The following is a 20,880-nucleotide window of genomic DNA, read 5'->3' on the forward strand; positions in this document are numbered from 1 at the left end:
AACTAATAGCGAGCACAGAACTCGCTTGTGTGTGTCTGCCTTAATATTCAGTTTGCAACCTGCTCCTATTCTCAGACTTTTCTTATGTGGGGGGTATCTCTCAGTACAGGATGCTGCTGCTTTCCTCCCTATTTACGTCCTGTGTAAGGCTACTTTCACATTAGCGTTTTTTGCAGATCCGCCATGGATCTGCAAAAACGCTTCTGTTAGAATAATACAACTGCATGCATCCGTCATGAACAGATCCGGTTGTATTATGTCTTGTATAGCCAGGACAGATCCATCATGACCACCATTGAAAGTCAATAGAGGACGGATCCGTTTTCTATTGTGTCAGAGAAAACGGATCCGTTCTGGCACACAATGTAAGTCAATGGGGACTAGAAGAGATCTTGCTCAGCACCACATCGCTGAGAGAAAAACGCTGCTTGCCACGTTTTTCTGTCCGCAATGGGGATGTAACCAAACAAGACGGAATGCATTTTGGTGCATTCTGTTTCGTTCAGTTTTGTCCCCATTTACAATGAATGGGGACAAAACTGAAGCGTTTTCTAGCGGAATTGAAAACACTAATGTGAAAGTAGCCTAAGCTGCGCTCCTTGGATTCTTTTCCCCCTCTACACATACTGATCTGCTGTTCCCAACCTCCTCCCCTGATCAGCTGCTATGTCTAAGGCCTCATGTACACAGCCGTCTACTTGAATGGGTCCGTGATCCGTCCGCACCGTGAAAAAATAGAACGGGTTTTTTTGTGGTGCGGAGGCACGGACAGAAACACCATAGAAGCACTCCGTAGTGCTTCCGTGCCTCCGCTCTGCACCGCAGCTCCGGATTGCGGACCCGTTCAAGTGAATCTGTGATGCGGGCGGCAATACGGCCACGGCCTTGTGCATGAGGCCTAACACTGAGAGAAGTGATTGGTAGAGCAGAGAGATCCTTTAGAAAAATTTGCTGTGCAATTCCTCATATAATCATTAAACTAGCTTCAATCCACAACTTCCAGTTAACGAATTCCTAAATAAAAATAACAGTTTGTGTCACCTGCCGTTGTATGAGTTTTTCCAGTATCCAGTGGGACACATTTCCCAGCACGCTCCATCATGTGCGTATCAAAGGCGTATGTGACAATTACGGCTTCTGTCTTGCAGTCAGAGATCGTTGGATACTTGTCATATTTCTAAATTCAGCAAAAAATAAATGCTTTGCAACTTTTTATTTTTAAATGTTTTATTTTTCAGATTGTTTCCAGCAAGAAGGTAACGCGACCCTTGGTTTTAGGGAACGGGAAGCCAGCGGGGAAGGGAGTTATAACGGTAAAGAGGTTTCTTTTTCTGTACTGCCTGTGTCATTTTAAAAGCTGTGTGAAGTTCATACTGAGATAATCGCTTGATTATTCCACCGGTAGCAATCATTCTGCTTCTAGTAAAAGCTGAAGACGTGCATCATGGCAACAGTAACCTAGCAACAAGATAACAGCGTCAGGATAACAATATGCTGCGCGTTCCTCTATGTATAAGACTGGCTCAAGTGCTCCGATTGTTTCATTATTCCTGCAACGTGAACATTGTGCGCCGCCGCCGCGGCAGCTATTGGATTTCATGCAAAAACGTTCCCTTACAGTCCGGTGTTCAGGACTTGTACTGGTGCTGCTTAAAGGGGCTGCTCCTTGATTTATGCCTGTTATAGAGAATTAATAGCAAGGGGTGGATGGGATAGGGGGTGGATGGGGATGGAGGGGATAGGGGGTGGATGGGATAGGAGGGGGATAAGGGGGTGGATGGGATAGGGGGTGGATGGGATAGGGGGTGGATGGGATAGGGGGTGGATGGGATAGGGGGTGGATGGGATAGGGGGTGGATGGGATAGGAGGGTGGATGGGATAGGAGGGGGATGGGATAGGAGGGGGATGGGATAGGAGGGGGATAGGGGGTGGATGGGATAGGGGGTGGATGGGATAGGAGGGGGATAGGGGGTGGATGGGATAGGAGGGGGATAGGGGGTGGATGGGATAGGAGGGGGATAGGGGGTGGATGGGATAGGAGGGGGATAGGGGGTGGATGGGATAGGAGGGGGATAGGGGGTGGATGGGATAGGAGGGGGATAGGGGGTGGATGGGATAGGAGGGGGATAGGGGGTGGATGGGATAGGAGGGGGATAGGGGGTGGATGGGATAGGAGGGGGATAGGGGGTGGATGGGATAGGAGGGGGATAGGGGGTGGATGGGATAGGAGGGGGATAGGGGTGGATGGGATAGGGGGTGGATGGGATAGGAGGGGGATAGGGGGTGGGTGGGATAGGAGGGGGTGGGTGGGATAGGAGGGGGATAGGGGGTGGGTGGGATAGGGGGGGATGGGTAGGTAGATGATATGCATAGATATAATAGTCTGGACACTATTCACCTACTAAGAGCTGTATTACAGCCGATTGTTGGGCAGATGATTGCTGACAAGCGTCTGTAGCAATCATCTACATGTATAATAATGCAGGTAATCTCCATCTTACAGCAGGTTTAGAAATGATTGCTTGCTGGTAGTAGAACGTGGCGTCTAATCATGATCCGTCAAACAATGATTCTGTATGTGAACAAGGGATGGCGTTGGTTATCGCTCCTCCCCATAATGAGGAGGAGATGGCTGCATGTAAAGGCATCGGTCCCCTCCACTGACGAGCAAGCGATTGTCGGGGAGGAATGCTTCCCTAAAGCATTACCATCAATCTCTTAGAATTCGGATTAGTGTTATACCAGGTTATATGACTGAATCACAGAATGTGTTGCCCTTTGTTTATTTCAAGGACACGTCCATCATAAGCGGTGTAGTCAGCGGCGTGTGTATTCCTTGTCGGTCTCTAGAAGCCTGGGATTACAGCTGCAGGCTTACAGCATGTCACAGATCGATATGTGTCCGTGGTACAGAGGACGCCCCTAATGGCCTTTACATCTTATATTACTAAGTCCAGGGGTATTTTGAGACTCTCGGCCAACCCAGTAATTCATGATCACGTCATGCCTGTTCTCTGTATCTACAGAACAATACTTTACAGGAAACATGATTCCTGTCACCGTTTGATAAGGGTAGTTTTGATTTTTAACCATTTTATAATCTTATTTCCTAAACTAAAGTTTGAACCATTTTTGAATCTTTTCCTAAACTAAAGGGCAACCCCCTTACATCCTGTCCAAGTGAATGGGTGACGGTGTAATACATTACACTCCAGGGTGGGAGCTTCTCTGCTCAGGCTAATAGGCAGGTCCTGAGAAGGAGACCCCCGTCTATGACCCTCTTTCTTTTATATTTTACAATTTCAAACAGAATTTCTGTTAATTTTTAGTTCTGCTTTCATTTTCAGGTCATTGCTGAAGAGCTGTCTGATAACAGGGTGATAACACTTTCCATGGCCGGGAGGAAGCTGGATAAAAAGGTGAGAGATCGCATCGTTCTCATGTCAGTGTATTAGTGACACTTGTGGATGACCAGATCCCCATTATTCTCCAGTCGATGGCACAGTCATTAATAGGACTCGTGTGATTTATTTCCTTTTTTTTTTTTTCTTCTTTCTCTTCAGGATTTTTTCGGCAAGTCAGATCCATTTTTAGAATTCTACAAACAAGGAGATGATGGGAAATGGATGCTGGTTCATAGGACGGAGGTTAATGCATATTTCAGTATCTGATTGACCTGTAAAAAAAAAAATTGGTCAAAGTAAAAAATTTTATGAAGTGTTATGCATGTAAAGTCTGGAGGCTTCAGGGACCTCTTACAAGTGCCTTGTTCAAGGTCAACTATCTATCTGACATATAAGCTAGATATAACCTATTTTTCGCTCCATAAGACACACCTAAGAATATAAAGGAGGAAAAGAAGAAAATAATTTTTTTTCATCAGACCTTAGATCAGACCCCATTTCCTCCACAGACCTCAGATCAGACCCCATTACTCCTCAGACTTCAGATCAGGACCTCAAGCTCCATCAGACCTCAGATTAGGGCCCCATTTAACCTCCGATCAGGACCCTAAGCTCCCATCAGACCCCCATTTCTCCTCAGATCAGACCCCCATTTCTCCTCGGATCAGACCCCCATTTCTCCTCGGATCAGACCCCCAAGCTGCTGTATGCAGTCAGGACACATGCCTTGAAGAAGACTGAGGAGCCGGGTGAGTACAGCCAGTGCAGCACTACACTTGCTCGCCGTCTGCATACTGATGACCGCTTCCATAATGGAAGTGGTCCCGTTCCACTTTTGGGGGGAAAAAGTGCATCTTATGGAGTGAAAAATAGAGTAAACTATATAGCATATTTACACATGTGTTTCTCCCCAAGCCCAGTAAACACTGGCACCACAACATTACCATTATGTCTGACTATACCGTAACAGATGTTTGGGCAGAGAAGGATTGGGAAGTTAGATTTCAACTTTCCCAGCCCTTTTTTTTATTTATTTTTTCTTAAGGAGGGTTTCTATGACTTAAATATTGTTGCCCTATCCTCAGGATAGGTCATCAGTAGTAAAAAGTGGACAGCCCCTTTAAGGCTGACAATACATATTAGACAGCTGTCGGCCACACACTCTTTTGGCCAACAGCCATTCCTCCCCACACCTTTATAGGAAAGTTCATCAATAGTAAAAAGTGGACAAGCCCTTTAAGTGGATGGACCGCTATATCTTCCGCTCCCCTATACACAGCGTTGTCGGTTCAAAATGTGAATGGAAGAATGGAGAAAGCTGCTGCCAGACTCCTTCGTCAGGTGGCTTGTCCCCCTGAGAACAGGCTTGTTGAAATCCAAAATGCCTTCTCTCCCTAAACATCTGCTTTGGAGGGGGAGTTAAGAGGCCCCCGCACCCATTAGGTGGTCAGACGATATCAGCAGGTTCGACTGACTTGCATCTAATGTGTATGGCGAGCTTTAGCTTTTAGTCCTGAGTGATAAGTAAATGTTTTTTCACGCCTTTACCAGTAATGAATGCGTTTTTTTTTTTTTGTTTTACGCTTTTATTATTCTTATCAGGTTATAAAATATACTCTGGACCCTGTGTGGAAGCCTTTTACTGTGCCCTTACAGTCTATGTGTAATGGAGACATCGAGAAGCCAATAAAGGTGAACTATGCGTTGTGTGATTATTATTATGTTTAGTTGCATGATTATTTTGTATGTATTTTAACTGATGTCTTTTCCAGGTTATATGCTATGATTATGACAATGATGGAGGACATGACTTTATTGGGGAATTTCAGACTACCGCAATCAAGATGTGCGAGTCTCGAGAGGGAATGTCTGTGAGTATCCGCCAGTCTGGTGATTCATTGTGTAACCACGACCTTTACGTTTTTCAGTAGATAAACTTGCGGTACATACAGAAGCTGATGCAAAAATAAGTTCATATCCCCTCTATAGAGATCGGGGGAAATATACGCAGAATGGCGTTACAAACACCGGTCTCAGTATAAAGAGATACAAGCCTCTTAATACATTTAGCTCCTCTCTACACAGTGATTGTGCCAGAAATCTTAGTTTCTGTCATACATGATACAAAACATGTCAGACGGTGGAAGGCCACGCCCCTTTCATTAAGCCACGCCCAGTGGCAAGAGAAATGAGAAGTCACAAATGGCGTGCACCCCAATTTGTGACTTAGTGGAGTAAAACATTTGATATATGTCCCAGGCAGTGTTAAGACTGCTGACATAGTGACTTGTCCCAATTGAAGGAACAAATGAATGCAAGGACTAAAGAGTGCTTTGCCTTTGATCAGCCCTTTAAGACTCTCTTCCAGGATGCAAGCAAACCAGTGTAAGCAAAGGAAAGTCTCGGCACTCAGGACACCCACTGATCAAAAGATTTCTGAAGTGACTGACACTTTAAATACTAAAATTTACATTTCAATGAGCTCCCCCTAGTTGTGACTGAAGACTATTTTGTTTCAAGCTCAAAGGGGTTATTCCATGACTAATGTAAAAAAAAAATTAAAATCAGACATCATATAGGATATGACAATCTCTTTCTAACAAAGCTAGAACCAGCCCTGTACCTCACATGGATCCAGAGATCTCCACATTCATTGCTCTGCTAGATTTATATCAAGCTGGTAGCTCAGGGGAAGTGTCCTTTCTGCTGCAGCTCAGAAAGCGTGTCCATGCTCTCCCTATCACAGCTCAGGAGGCGTGTCCATTTTGCTACAGCTCAGGAGGTGTGTCCATGTTCTCCCTATTACAGCTCAGGAGGTGTGTCCATGCACTCCCTATCACAGCTCAGGAGGCGTGTCCATGTTCTCCCTATCACAGCTCAGGAGGCAGTTAAAGGATGAATCTGAGCATGTGCGGCCATCTCAGCGATCTGGACACAAATGTATACAGATACATTTTATTGAATAGCTCAGTGGCTAGACAAAATTTTTATCACTTGCAATTACAAAAGAATTCAGATCCAGGTGCTGGTTTGAAAACTGGAATATTTTTTGTGGGACAACCCCTTTAAATCCTTATCCAGAGGGGCGTACTGCACCCTAAAGCCTAAACCAAACCATGTTATATTGTGATACAATAAAATAAAGTTTTTAATGAATTATGCCATTGTTTTCAAAACTGCTCTAGTAATTAAAGGGGTTGTTCAGGTTCAGCGCTGAACCCGGACATACCCATATTTTCACCCAGGCAGCCCCACTAAGATGAGAATCGGAGCATTTCATGAATTGTGCAAAGGCATTTTCAGGAGATCCGGTGATGTACCGGGTTCTCCATAGGGCTGCCAGGTGGAGGCTTCCGCCCAGCAGTGAGCCCAGTGACGTCACCAGCACCGATGGGCGGGCTTTAGCGCTGCCCTAGCCTGTAAAACGCCTAGGGCAGCGCTAATGCCGGCCCATCGGAGCCTGTGACGTCAATGAACACACATCTGGGCGGAAGCCTATGCCTAGCAGTGTGTTATTGTAAATAAAAAAGCCTGTGCCCTGCGCGATCCAGCGCAGGGAAAAGAAAGCATCAGAGCATGAAATGCTCCGATGCTAACATCAGGGGGGGCTGCCTGGGTGAAACTCTGGGTATGTCCAGGATCGGCTCTGAACCCAGAGACAACCCCTTTAAGTATGTTGTGCTGTTAGAACCTTTTTACTATAAATTTCATTTCACGCATTTCACACCCATCCTGGTCCTGACAGTGTGGGGAGCATGCCTGGGCAGGGGAAAGGGAGACATTTGTGGAGTTTTGATCTCAATAATGTTGCGATGATTTTGGCAGATATTTTATATCCTCTGCCAAAAAAGAGAAAATTAATTTTATAGTAAAAAAGTTCTTACAGTATAATTTGCTTCAATTCAACCATCTATTAGTGCTGTCAGGATTCCAAGTGCCCCCCTTCCCCCACCAAGATGCTAATTACTATGTCAATTAATTAATAATTTCATATTGTGAGCAGCGTCCTGAAGAGCACAGGAGAGGCTGCAGACTGCGCCCCCTGCAGCAGCATTCATGTCACAGGCAGTGGGCAAAGCCCAGGCCGAAGTAAGGGTCAGAAATGATTGTCTGGCATCTGCAGGCAGCAGTCTGGAGAGGATTCAGTGACAACAGCAGAATACATAAAGCTATGAGTATCTGTAGTTGTCAGCTAGTGCATTCATGAATTGCCTTTGCAATGGCCCGGGCTTGTTCTACCTCATATTTTAGTATCAATCCATTATCTTCCACCCACTTGCCTGCCCTGTTCCCTAGTTCCTTTTTCTTTTTTTCTTTTGCTCCCTTATATATCGCCGACATATTCCACTTTACAGACATTATCGTTACTCGCTGTCCCCAGAGGAGCTCACAATCTCTTTGGCTTGTTTCAATAAAATCACCTTAATCAGTAGAAGTAGTAAAACCGCCCCTATCATGTGTTAAGCTGCCCGCTATCTGCCATGTCGGACAGTATTTTGCAGCTGTTGGATTTCCCCTGCAGGGCGCAGTTTTAAAAGTTGTCTGTTTTCTTAGGTGAGGCGTTACCACTAATTAAAAGATCATCCAAGAGTTTCCTGTATAAAGTCATTTCTAATGCATGAATCATTATTTTTTTTTCCAGGTGGAATTCGACTGCATTAACCCAAAGAAACAAAAGAAGAAGAGAAGCTACAAAAACTCTGGAGTAATCATCATTAAATCTTGTAAAGTGAGGCACATCTCCTAAATATTAGCGTGCTTAGTTTAAAGGGAATCTGTAGGCAGATTTGACCATGCTAAACTGCTGACAGCACTAGGTAGGGGCTGGGGAGATCAGTAGAGCTTTAAGCATGAGTAGTAGTGTGAATATGAAGTTTTATTCTGCCAGATTCTGCTTTTAAAGGGCTTCTGTCACCCCATTAAACCGTTTTTTTTTTTCTTTACCAATAATCCCTACACTGTGATCTCATCATACATAAGCTAATTAATGATTTTCGTTCAGTAGAATTTGTTAAAAATCGATTTTTTTAAATATGTAAATTACCTTGCTACCAGCAAGTAGGGCGGCTACTTGCTGGTAGCAGCCGCATCCTCCGATGGTAATGACGCCCCCTCTGCTTGTTGATTGACAGATCCCGTCCGCTGGCCCTTTCTCTGCTGGCCCTGCCTGTTTTGATTCAATATCTGGCGTCTGCGCCGCGGCCGTACCCCTCTTCAATCTGCGCAGGCGCACTGAGAGGCCGCTCCATCCTCAATGCGCCTGCGCCGATGACGTCACATCTACACCCGGCGCAGGCGCATTGAAGAGCGAGCGGCCAAGCGAGCGGCCAATATGTAATTTACATATTTCAAAAATCGATTTTTAACAAATTCTACTGAACGAAAATCATTAATTAGCTTATGTATGATGAGATCGCAGTGTAGGGATTATTAGTAAAGAAAAAAAAAAAAAAACTGTTTAATGGGGTGACAGAAGCCCTTTAAGTGCCCAGGAGCAGCACTGAGCTGCTTCATCACCCCTTCTATCTGAGTGACAGCTGTAATGGTCTCCTGCTTGAAAGTTACATCTGTCACACAAAGCAGGAGGGTCTGTGAAGCAGCTCAAATGCCGAAATTCTGAGAGCACTTAATGTTGAAGCTCCACCTCCAGTGCACTTAAAGTAGTTGTCCATTTTTTTTATACCAGTCAGTGGAACCTTTTAAAGAAATCCATACTCATCTGCTATCCACCTCTCCATTCTGTCTCTGTTGATTCCAGCTTTCTTCACTATTTATGTGCACTACTGCAGCCAATGGCTGGCCTCAGTGGTGATGTGTCCCAAAGAACACATCACAGTCATGCACGTGGTATTGGGGACATGTCTACACCAAGGCCAGCCATTGGCTGCAGCTGTGCATGTGACCCATCCATGCAGAGGTTCACAAATGAGGACCAGAATTCCAGTGTAAAAAGCCCTGTAGAGCTGGAACTGAGTGTTAGCAGGTGAGTAAGGATTTCTCCACAGGTACCGATGGCTGGGGGGAAATTAAAAAAACAAAAAATAATAATCCTGGTCAACCCCATTAAAGTGCCATGTAGGTGGGGCTACACTGAAGAGCATCCACGAGGCACGACATTCTCCTAGAAGCAGTGATTTTAGAGAATACCTGCGTTATTATATATCTATATATCTTTGCACTGCGTCATGCCCCATGTGTATTCCTCCTTATTTCAGATTACAAGAGACTTTTCCTTCCTTGATTACATACTGGGAGGATGCCAGTTGATGTTTACAGTAAGTACCCATATGAGAACAAACTGTACTTGGTACACAGTATTTAGACAGGAAGAGAAGTGGACATTACAGGACGGAAGCGTTCATACAAATGAGTGATCGAGTATTTACTGTAAACAGCTTACCCTCAAGTATTTTTAGACTGGCAAATCGGATTTATTAATATTGAATAAAATATGAGCTTTAATAATAAAAAAAAAAAAGTCAACCTTTTTAAAACGGGGAGAAAGAAGCTCTCAAACAGAGCGCGCGCTCTCTCGCTCTCTCTCCTCGCTGCTGAAGACCGGCTCTGTAGAAAGTCTATGGCTCTGTCTCCAGTCCATCTTCTGCAGCGAGGAGAGACCGCGCTCTGTGTAATTACTTCATTCTCCTCGTTCTTACGATCGGTGGGGGTCTTGGCACTCGGACCCCATCAATCAAAACCTAGCGTTTAGCTTTGCTAAAGTCCAGGTACAGTTTAAGTAAAAAAGTCCTCCAGCAAATTTTTGTTTTTACTTGTGTAGTGCAGCATGGGCTATTATTAATGGGGTTGGTCCATCTCAGACATTGATAGCATATCGTTAGGATATGCTATCAGTGTTAAATAGGTGTGGGTACCAGAACAGGGTTCCCCCTGAAGTGGAGGAAAGCCCACCGTACATACACAGCGTGCTCTCCATTCACTTCCATGTTCAGAAAATAGACAAGTGAGCACGCTCTGCTTTTTTCAGAAGTCCCATAGTGGTGAATGGACAGTGATTTGCACATTGCGCAGCCACCTCTCCAGTCACCGCTTTGGGACTGACTGAAATAGCCGAGGCAGCCTTTGGCTATTTTCAGAACTCCCATTGCGGTGAATAGAGGGTGGCCATGCTTGCGCAGTGTGCTTCCCTTCCCTTCAGTGAACCCCTTCTGGAGACAGGAGGTGGGACCCGCACCTTTCTGACATTTATGGCGTATGCTAGCAGTGTTTGAGATGGATTACCCATGTACTATAGGGGAACTTGTGTATTCTTTGTGTATTTTAGTTGATGTGGGTTGTCCTTGATTCCTTCTTCCCCTCAGACATGGTTCTCCTAATGTCTCTGGATTTGCACAGACAGAGGTGGCAGTCTCACCCACACTGCAGGGTATTCTATGTGTCTTCAGACTGTAGACTAGAGGATGGCAGGATCAGACTACACAGAGCTTGTTTGTAGTCTGTAGCCATGGAGACACTAATATATATGAATTATTAATCAAATCTATAAGCAATTTTTCCTAATTTCTTATATAATATAAAAATACCACTATTAAAGGGCATTTTCTCCTGCCAGTTTAATTGTGCTGCGCTTGTACAGTTAGAGCTGTCAGCAGAATCCAGGCACAATTTACAGCAGTCTATATCCTCTGAAATGAGTTAGCTGAGAAGCTTTTGCTATGTTCTAATACCTGTAATATATGCTGGCCCAATAGAGCAGTTATTTAGGTATACGAAGGTTCTCGCCCTGAATCATTGTGCAAAATGCAGGCACAACTCTGGGTATGGGACTATGCACACGTTCTGCAGCTTCTGTGAGCTGCATTCAAATATAGTCTTCTTCCTTCTGGAGGAGAGCTAACTTGCAATCCTTTTCTCAGGGCATAGACTGTAAAGCTCCCTATCCCTACTCCAAATGGTACCCCCTGGCTAAACTCTAAGGAGTACATCAGCATAAGAAGTCTTCCGTGAGGACGGTTTGGCCCTGTATGTACAGTATCTGTAACACGACATCTACCATATCACTAGTCTTGGAATAGTAGGGCAGACTTGATTAGGCCCTGGCTGTAGTCAATGTCTACTTGATAGATTGGTCTGTATTTATATTATGGTGCACTTGAACCTGCCCTTTAGAGGGATTCTGTCACCTTGTTTTAGCTTATAGAGATGCGGACATGCACGGCTAGATCGCCGCTAGCATGTCCGCAATATACCTGTCCCATAGCGCTTCTTGGTGCCCAGCCATGCCCCCTGTGAAGGAGCCCAGCACCGCCTGCGTCCTCCGAATCTCCTCCTTGCTCAGTTAGATTACCGTAATCTCGCGATGCACAGTGTCGGTATAGTGTTCCTTCCCTGTGCTGGCATCAGCCTTAGGGAAGGAACTGCGCATGCGCGAGATTACGGCAATCTAACTGAAGAAAGGAGGAGATTCAGAGGACGCAGGCGGTGCTGGGCTCCATCACAGGGGGCATCGCTGGGCACCAGGAAGGTTAGTACAGCCCCTTGGGCTCCTTACAAAGCTCATTTACATAACTATAAAATAATTTTTTAAGCACAATAAAAGGACACAGCCCTATGGGACAGGTATATTGCAGACATGCTAGCGGCGATCTAGCCGTGCATGTCCGCAGCTCTATACCCTAAAATGAGGTGACAGAATCCCTTTAACACTGGGATATTATGCGTTCTTTCCCCAGACCATTTGTAATGTCTCCCCTCCCTGCAAGTGATATGGGATCTCTCAGCAGAGTCACTTTATAACCACTAATGCAGTTCTCCTATAAATAGTGCACCATCTTCTTTTAATAGTAAAACGGTGATGACCATGGAAAGTATCATCACTAATGGCCTATTGTTTAATCTATGTTAAACGTTTTATACAGTGCATTCTGAAAGTCTTCAGACCCTTTCACTTTTTTCACATTTTGCTATGCTGCGGCCTTGTGCTGAAATAAAAACAAATCTAAGTTTTCCCCATCGTTCAGCCTCCATTACCCAATAATGAAAAAGTGAAAACAGAGTCTTACCATTTTTTTTCAAATTTATTAAAAAGTAAAAACTAAAATTTCACATGGCCTCCCATTTCTCTTGATCATCTTGATTGGGGTCACCTGTGGTAAATTCAGGTGATTGGACGTGATTAGGAAAGACACAGCCCTGTCTATATAAGATATCACAGCTGACAAAGCATATCAGAGTAAAAACCAAGCCTTGAGGAGGAGAGAACTGCCTCTAGAGCTCAGAGACAGGATTGTGTTAGAGGCACAGATCTGGAGAAGGGAACAAAAAAATTCAGCTGCACTAAAAGCTCCCAGGAGCACAGTGGCCTCCAAAATTCTTAAATGGAAGAAGTTTAGAATAAGTAATAGGGGAAGAAGGTAAGAGAGGTGACCAAGAACCCAATAGTGACTCTGGCTGAGCTCCAAAGAACCTTTATGTAGATGGGAGAAAAATCCAGTAGGTCAACCAGTACTGCAGCACTGCCAATATGGACTGTATGGCACAGTAGCCAGAAAGAAGCCTCTCCTCAGTAAAAGACAAATGAAAGCCCACCTAGAGTTTGCAAAAAAAACGAAGTACTCTCAGACTGTAAGAAACGAGGCACTGCTCCTCACCTGCCCGATACTATCACTACAGTGAAGCATGGTGGTGGCAGCATCGTGCTGTTGGGGTGTTTTCAGTGGCTGGAGGAGGGAAAGCCAAATGTAGCAAAGTGCAGAAATATTCTTAATGAAAACTTGATCCAGAGCTCTGGAGCTCAGACCGCTGAAGCTTCACCTTCCAACAAGACACACAGCCAAGACAACACAGGAGTGGCTTGGGGATAACTGAATATCCTCGAGTGGCCCAGCCAGAGCTCTGACTTGAACCCTATCTCTGGAGAGATCTGAATGTGTCTTCTGACTGTCCTCATCCAACATGACAAAGCTTGGGAGGATCTGCAGAGACGTATGACAGAACATCTCCAAATCCAGGTGTGCAAACCTGGTGGCTTCATACCCAAGAAGACTGGTCTGAAGACTTTCCGAAAACATTACGTATTTTTAGCATTATAAATGTCACTAACTATATTTAAAAAAAATCCCCAAATATTGCAGTTTTCACACCGTCCAATAAATCCTAACAATCGACTTAGTCTTCACTCTTGAGCTTGGACTGTACACTAGGGACATGGTCATTTCATTATGATCAGAAGGTAGGATAACAATGACGCCTAAGGCTACTTTCACACTGGCGTTTTGGTTTTCGGTTTGTCCGATCCGTTCAGGGCTCCCACAAACGGTCCAAAACGGATCAGTTTTGCCCTTAATATATTCTGAATAGAAAAGGATCCGCTCAGATTACATCAGTTTGCCTCTGTTTCGTCTCCATTCCGCTTTGGTGTCGGTCTGACGAAACGGAGCCAAACGGATCCGTTCTGACACACAATGTAAGTCAATGGGGACGGATCCGTTTTCTATGACCCAATCTGGCACGATAGAAAACAGATCTGTCCTCCATTGGCTTTAAATGGTGTTCAAGACGGATCCGTCTTGGCTATGTTACAGATAATACAAACGGATCCGTTCTGAACGGATGCAGACGGTTGTATTAACTGAAAGGATCGGTCTGTGCAGATCCATGACGGATCCGCACCAAACGCGAGTGTGAAAGTAGCCTAACATCTCTATTATAAAAATGATTGTACACATGGTTATGGCCACAGCTCATCGCCTCCCCCTCCCTGCATAGGAGTCCCTACGTAAGTCACAGAGCATGCCCACTACACTCTCCTGCAGAGGCCAGTGAATCACTTTCTGTAAAGCAGATCAGCCCAGGCATGATTGCTTCTTCCATAGAATATAAAGAAAACCAACAAATTTAATCAGATGCTAAAAACACATAAAAAAAAAAATGAGTATATGAAGTACATCTCCTTCTACAGATGTCTGTTAGACATACCATGTGTCTCTTTTTAGGGATCTTCTTGTCTCATTTCTAGGGTAAAGTTCACATGTTCTCATTTCTCCTATTATCCCAGGATAGTTATTTATCAGCCTGTCCTTTGGGTTAGAATAATATAAGACTTTATCAAAGCAGAACATACCCATCCCCTAGGTAGCATTAGCTGACGCACCATGCTAGTGGCCTTCAAGAGACCACTCGACCATCATTGACTGAAGCCCGCAGGAAATGGAAAGATACAGCATGTGCCGAAAAGTGCCCCATGTCCTGTTACTTATGAAAAGGATTTGCTTTTATCTTTAGGTTGGAATTGACTTTACAGCATCGAATGGAAATCCCAGAGAGGCCTCCTCTCTGCACTATATCAACCCTATGGGCACGAACGAATACCTTTCTGCATTATGGTCTGTCGGACAAATCATTCAGGATTATGATTCGTAAGTAATGATATCTACAGGAAATAGAGAGACCAAAAAAGCTGTTTTCAGGGCTTAATTTATTGCTCAGAATTGGCTACTTGAGAAAGGGTGCTGCCCATACGTTTAGGTTTTTTTTATGCAGTTTTTGAAGCCAAAATCAGGAGTGGATTAAAAGACATAGAGACGTAAGATCTGCCCTTAATGCTCTGTTTATGATCCACACCTGATTTTGGTTTTAAAAAAACTGCATTAAAAAACCCAAATGCGTGGCACCCAAACCCCTCCTCTTCTTGATTAGAAAAGTGCTATAAATATAATATAAAAAAAACACATTTTATTAAGAAAAGAATGCGTGGAAACAATTCTACAGCATTCAGTGAATGAGGCTACTTTCACACTTGCGTTCGGAGCGGATCGTTCTGGTATTTGTACAGACGGATCCGCTCCTATAATGCAAACGATGGTATCCATTCAGACGGAACCGTCTGCATTATATTTTACTAAAAAAGTCTAAGCACAATTTGTATTCAGACGGATCCGTCCAGACTTTACATTGAAAGTCAATGGGGGGGCGGATCCGTTTGAAAAAAATGCACCATATTGTGTCCCCTTCGAACGGATCCGCCCCCATTGACTTCCATTGTAACTCTGGATGGATCTGTTTGCCTCCACACGGCCAAGCGGACACCCGTTCGGGTGTCCGCCTGCTGAGCGGAGGACAGACGGTGCCAGACTGAGGCATTCTGAGCGGATCCGCATCCACTCAGAATGCATTGGGGCCGTACGGATCCGCTTGTGAGAGCCTTCAAACAGAACTCGCAAGCGGAGCCCCGAACACTAGTGTGAAAGTAGCCTAATTCTGACAGAACTCCGAGGAGAACCACCACCACATAAAACATAACCTTTTATTTAGTAAGATAACCCCCACAAAATATAATATTGGGCTACAGGGATAGGTCAGTCATGAAAGGGACTCTCACCCGATGCACTCTGCCCTGTGAAGCCCTACCTAAACACAGAATAGCCGCCCCGATAAGGGTGATCCCGTGTCAGGAACCTCTTAGATGGCACTGACCTGAGATAGAACCACCACCAAGACAACATCTGGTGTCAAAAAAAAGTACAAAAGCACTAAAAAATAATATAATGCTCAGGTATGATGGTATAAATCACAGTATTGCAGGCATTTTGGCTACATCTGTATATGTTATAACACACAGTAAGTCAGCGAGATCCACAAGACGTTTATCTCTGATATAGTAGCTACTAGAAGAACAGTACGAGATATATATATATATATATATATATATATATATATATATATATATATATATATATATATATATATATATATATATATATAATAAAATAATGGGGGAGACTGAAGTGGTTTCATCATCCACCAGTGCGCAGTGATACGCCTGTAAAATGATCACTGCTCCCTCAATAAACACAATTTAACATCACAGTATGCTATATAACGTTACAGGTACATCGTCATCTGAAAGCTCTCCATAAGTACATGGGTTAATGTTTCTTGCTTTGCTCGGTACTTATCGATCTTTGTTACTTGACCGTCCCTCGCCGTCCATCATAGATTGGCTTGCGGTTCTGGATTAAGGGTCAGTTTACCATTAATGGGTAATATTTTGCTGACTTGCATTATTTTAGCATAAATTAGATCTTGCGTCGTTCTGACATAGATATCTTATACATTGTAGGTTTGGAGCTAGGTTATTGCAGATCTACAGGGTCTGGAAGCACCACGTGGCTGTAGATAGAGGGGATTCAGTTGTCTTCACCAGCCAGATTGCTTTTGGCCACATTTAGTTTATGCCTATATCTAATGTAAAAAAACAGACAAACCAAAGCTTTTGTTGTCCAAGCAGCACATTCTGGACCAACAGTTGCCCATTGAAGTCTATGGAAGAATGTTTATGGGAAGGAACCTCCTATAGTAAATCAGAAACACAACCATATCATACAATGGGGGGTCATTTATAAACATTTTTACCTTTTTAAACTTCCCTGTGACCATATTTGCTGGCCTAGGCAAATGTCCTTATTTTACGCCAGGTAAAAGACGGAACAGTTGCGGAAAAACTGTCATTGCGTCGGACGGGTGTAGATTTTGCGGCAGCTGCAGGGACTACCAAAGATGCGCCTAATTTATAACTAGGTGCAAGCCCGTCATAAATTACTCACATCTTCTGGCAGCAATGCTGGAATAAAATGTAGAAAAAAGGCAGTAAAAAAATGATGGTCTTAAAGGGGTTGTCCAGGTTCAGAGCTGAACCTGGACATCCCTCCATTTTCACCCCGGCAGCCCCCCTGACATGAGCATCGGAGCAGTTCATGCTCCGATGCTCTCCTTTGCCCTGCGCTAAATCGCGCAGGGCAAAGGCATTTTTGTGAGTTCCGGTGACGTACCGGGGCTCTCTATGGGGCTGACAGGAACCCCGGTGACGTCACCGGCACTGATGGGCGGGATTTGGCTCTGCCCTAGCCAGTAAAACGGCTAGGGCAGAGCTAAAGCCCGCCCCTCAGAGCCGGTGACGTCACCGAACACACTGCCGGGCGGAAGTTACCGCCCGGCAGTGTGTTATTGTAAACACAAGAGCCTGTGCCCTGCGCGATCTAGCGCAGGGCACAGGAGCACATCGGAGCATGAGATGCTCCGATGCCAGGCTCAGGAGGGCTGCCGGGGTGAAAATAAGGGTATGTCCGGGTTCAGCTCTGAACCCGGACAACCCCTTTAATAAATGAGCCCCAATGGTGTGGAAGGTTGTGTTCTGCAATCGGATGATTGAAGCGATTGCAGCAGCAAGACATGAGTTTGTTGATTCTGTGAGACTCAGTGACCTTTACATGGCTGCAGGATAATGCAGGTGGGAACAGAATGTATTCTGCCCATTCAGATGATGGGAGTGATTGGCAGCGGAAGGGAAGTGTGCCGACGCTGTGATTACGTTAGATAGGGCTGCATCTGACAAGGACAATGTCAGGATGGGAAGGATGAAGACGTCATAGATGGCCGGAAGGAGCAGGCAGCCCTAGATATACAGTGATACAGGTGAAGGCAAAATGTCGGCATCTTCACAAAAGCTAAAACTTTGTGTCTCCCACTTGTTGAAACTTTAGTTGATAATAGGATTGTCACTAATTGTCAGTTGTAGCAATTCGAGAACCCCCTCGCATAAAGCCCCCTGTGCATGGGGAATGTTAAGTGGTTATTCCGATATCTGCACAACAGTTACCACGGAAACGCACTCATTTGTCTTCTGTAGCTTGCCGGGATAGAAAAATGGATTCCTGTCAAGTGACAAAAAATTCATCTCTTGTAAAAGCTTTCGTTATGTATATGAATCAGGAGTTATTGTCTTGTCAAGGAAAATTGTGATTTAAAAAAAATAATGAAATATCAGAGCTGTAATTCCAATAAAGTTCTATAGGCTACAGACTGTATAGATATCCAGCGCGTGTACGGTTGTATCTTGGTGCGGCCACGCTGATGGTTCTTCTGTTTCTTTCCTTGCAGTGATAAGCTGTTCCCTGCCCTGGGGTTTGGCGCACAGCTGCCTCCAGACTGGAAGGTACTATGCCAGGTCACAGATGTGTTCTTTAGGGTCTTGTTCCCATACTGCAGTTTTGATGCAATTTTTTTGCTGGGATATGAACAGTGGGGGCCGGACCTATAGGACCCCCAGCAAAGAAAGGGGGTGCATCGCAGATTTCGAGCTGCTTCCCTTGTTACATACTCCCTGCACGGTGGTAGTGCTGCTGCTGGCTACTTGGCTCTGCAAGGAACTGCAGCAGGACCCAACAAATATGGCCACAGTGCACTTTCCTGCACGGTGGGGGTTGTAGTCTCCTGCACAGCAGTGCCCCCGTCACCCACTGTGCATTGAACTGCAGCATGGGCCTATTCAATATGGCTGGCTGCAGTTCTCTACACAGCAGGTAGCCACTGTTTCTAGATAAGCAGCGCTTTGTCCTCTCCATTCTGAATGCTGCATCACCAAGTGATCTAATCGTCCATATGGCACATTGTTTGTTTGGCAGCACATATTACAAGGATCTGCTGCTGGGACAAATGACTGCAGTAGTGTGCGTTTGTGCATTTCCATGCAGCAGTCACCTCTGCTCAACAATCGGGCAATTATCGGGAATGCTGGGTTTATTACCAATGATTACCAGTGCACAGGCCTTTTCTAGTGTCGAGCGAATTGAGCTTTGGAGCATAGATCCAAATTCGATTCGCTCAAAAGATTCAAATGTATGGGCTCCAGCGAGGGAAATTCGTTATCACTGACGTCTTGTGGGACTTCAGTGCATAACTTTGGGATTGGATTTTTTAACTTGAAAACTATTTTAAAACTTGGATCCGAAGTCTGCTTCAGTACTGAGGTACCAGTCAGTACCCAAGCCAACTTCAGATTCCTGTTTTTAAAATGGTTTTCAAGTTTAAAAATCGAATGCCTATAACTAATTTCAACTCGCCGGAGCCCATACATTTAAATGTTGTACAGAGACTGATCTTCATACAGCATTAAACTGAAGTTTTGAGCCATTCGACTTTAGATATATGATCCGAAACTCTATTTGCTCAACACTAGTCTTTTCCCTTCTTCTTAACCATTGTGGGTTTTTTCTTTTGCAAAAAATTAAATAAACTATTTGTGAAAAGACACCTGGGGGAATTTATCATGACTGCAATATTTTAATTCAGTTTTGCAGGAGTCTGCGTTGGCGTACTTTGTCATGTTTATCAAATGTCACACGTTGTTTGATAAATTTGTCTTGGGGTACTTTCACACTTGCGGCAGGACGGATCCGGCAGGCTGTTCACCCTGTCGGATCCGTCCTTCCGCTGTTTCGCCGTGCCGCCGCTCCGTCCCCATTGACTATAATGGGGACGGAGGCGGCGCAGTGCACGGCGAAAGGCTGCCGGACTAAAAGTCCTGCATGTCCGACTTTTTAGTCCGGCGGCCTCTGACCGCGAACTGCCGTACTGCGCCGGAGCGCCGGCCGTCCCCATTATAGTCAATGGGGACGGAGCGGCGGTCCGGCGAAACAGCGGAAGGACGGATCAGACAGGGTGAACAGCCTGCCAGATCCGTCCTGCCGCAAGTGTGAAAGTACTCTTATCCTTAAACCTAATACACGAGTCTAGAAAAGCTCCTCCAGTTTTCCTATTCCACCCCGCTACTGGAGTGAGGTTGCAGCTTTGTTTGCGAGTTTTAAAAAAAGTCTCAATGTTAAATCTGGAGTGAAACTCATTATCCTATATAACCACGACCACCTTCCCACCCATACGTCAAAACTGGAGTGAGTGATGTAAAAACGCAAAAAGTCACAATGTTTGAGCAAGTGAATTAAAGTCGCAAAAGGCCCATGGAGTGTAGGCATGAGAAATCAGGGCTTTATTCTGATATGACAGACTGTGCTAACACATAAAGTATTACTGGAATTGATAAGACATCTGCCACCATCTCGTGACTATCTGTGTAGACTCGCAGTAAGGCAGCATGCACACAGCCATATTATGAATCCATGTGGTACAGATCTGTAATATCGCACCAACAGACAGCTAAGGCTGTTCTCATTAAGACTTATATTAAAAGGGTTATTTCTGTTATAAAAAGTTAACCCCTATCCATAGGATAGGGGATAACTATTAGATCGGTGGGAGTCCTGCCGCTGAAACCCCCACCGATCATGAGAATAAGGGCCTTGTACCTCCCCAAAATAAACGGAGCGGCCGGTTGGCTGTGGCACAGCTGTCCATTTATTTCTATGAGAGTTCTGGAAATACTCCATATCTCCAGAACTCCCATGGAAATGGATTGGCTGCATGCATATCTGACCGGCCTCTCTATTCATTTTGCAGGGCTCCACTGGGTATGGGGCCCTCATTCTCATGATAAGGAGGAGTCCCAGTGATTGGTCAGGGTCCTATCTAATAGTTATTCCCTATCCTGTGGAAAGGGATAGAAACTTTTAAATACATAAAGGGAATCAACAAGGTAAAAGAGGAGAGAATATTTAAAAGAAGAAAAACTGCTACAGGAGGACATAGTTTTAAATTAGAGGGGCAAAGGTTTAAAAGTAATATCAG

General features: G+C 44.7%; 1 protein-coding gene and 1 long non-coding RNA gene across 3 annotated transcripts in view; one reads left to right on the forward strand and one right to left on the reverse strand.

Moving 5' to 3' along the window:
- Positions 1 to 20,880, forward strand: part of CPNE2 (copine 2) — an 83,614-nt gene that overhangs the window by 52,373 nt on the left and 10,361 nt on the right. Inside the window, exons 4-12 of the mRNA XM_044270870.1 lie at positions 1,239 to 1,313; positions 3,349 to 3,420; positions 3,565 to 3,648; positions 5,008 to 5,097; positions 5,178 to 5,276; positions 8,048 to 8,134; positions 9,621 to 9,680; positions 14,647 to 14,780; positions 18,301 to 18,355. Of these exons, the coding sequence (XP_044126805.1) occupies positions 1,239 to 1,313; positions 3,349 to 3,420; positions 3,565 to 3,648; positions 5,008 to 5,097; positions 5,178 to 5,276; positions 8,048 to 8,134; positions 9,621 to 9,680; positions 14,647 to 14,780; positions 18,301 to 18,355 (756 nt within the window). The remainder of the gene's footprint in view (positions 1 to 1,238; positions 1,314 to 3,348; positions 3,421 to 3,564; positions 3,649 to 5,007; positions 5,098 to 5,177; positions 5,277 to 8,047; positions 8,135 to 9,620; positions 9,681 to 14,646; positions 14,781 to 18,300; positions 18,356 to 20,880) is intronic.
- The window catches only part of LOC122921004, a 67,013-nt gene continuing 49,677 nt past the window's right edge, over positions 3,545 to 20,880 (reverse strand). For both annotated transcript variants that reach the window (XR_006386955.1, XR_006386954.1), the window contains exon 3: positions 3,545 to 3,677. This is a non-coding gene — a long non-coding RNA (uncharacterized LOC122921004). The remainder of the gene's footprint in view (positions 3,678 to 20,880) is intronic.

The sequence above is a fragment of the Bufo gargarizans genome, chromosome 10, assembly GCF_014858855.1.
Source record: "Bufo gargarizans isolate SCDJY-AF-19 chromosome 10, ASM1485885v1, whole genome shotgun sequence".
Classification (NCBI taxonomy): domain Eukaryota; kingdom Metazoa; phylum Chordata; class Amphibia; order Anura; family Bufonidae; genus Bufo; species Bufo gargarizans.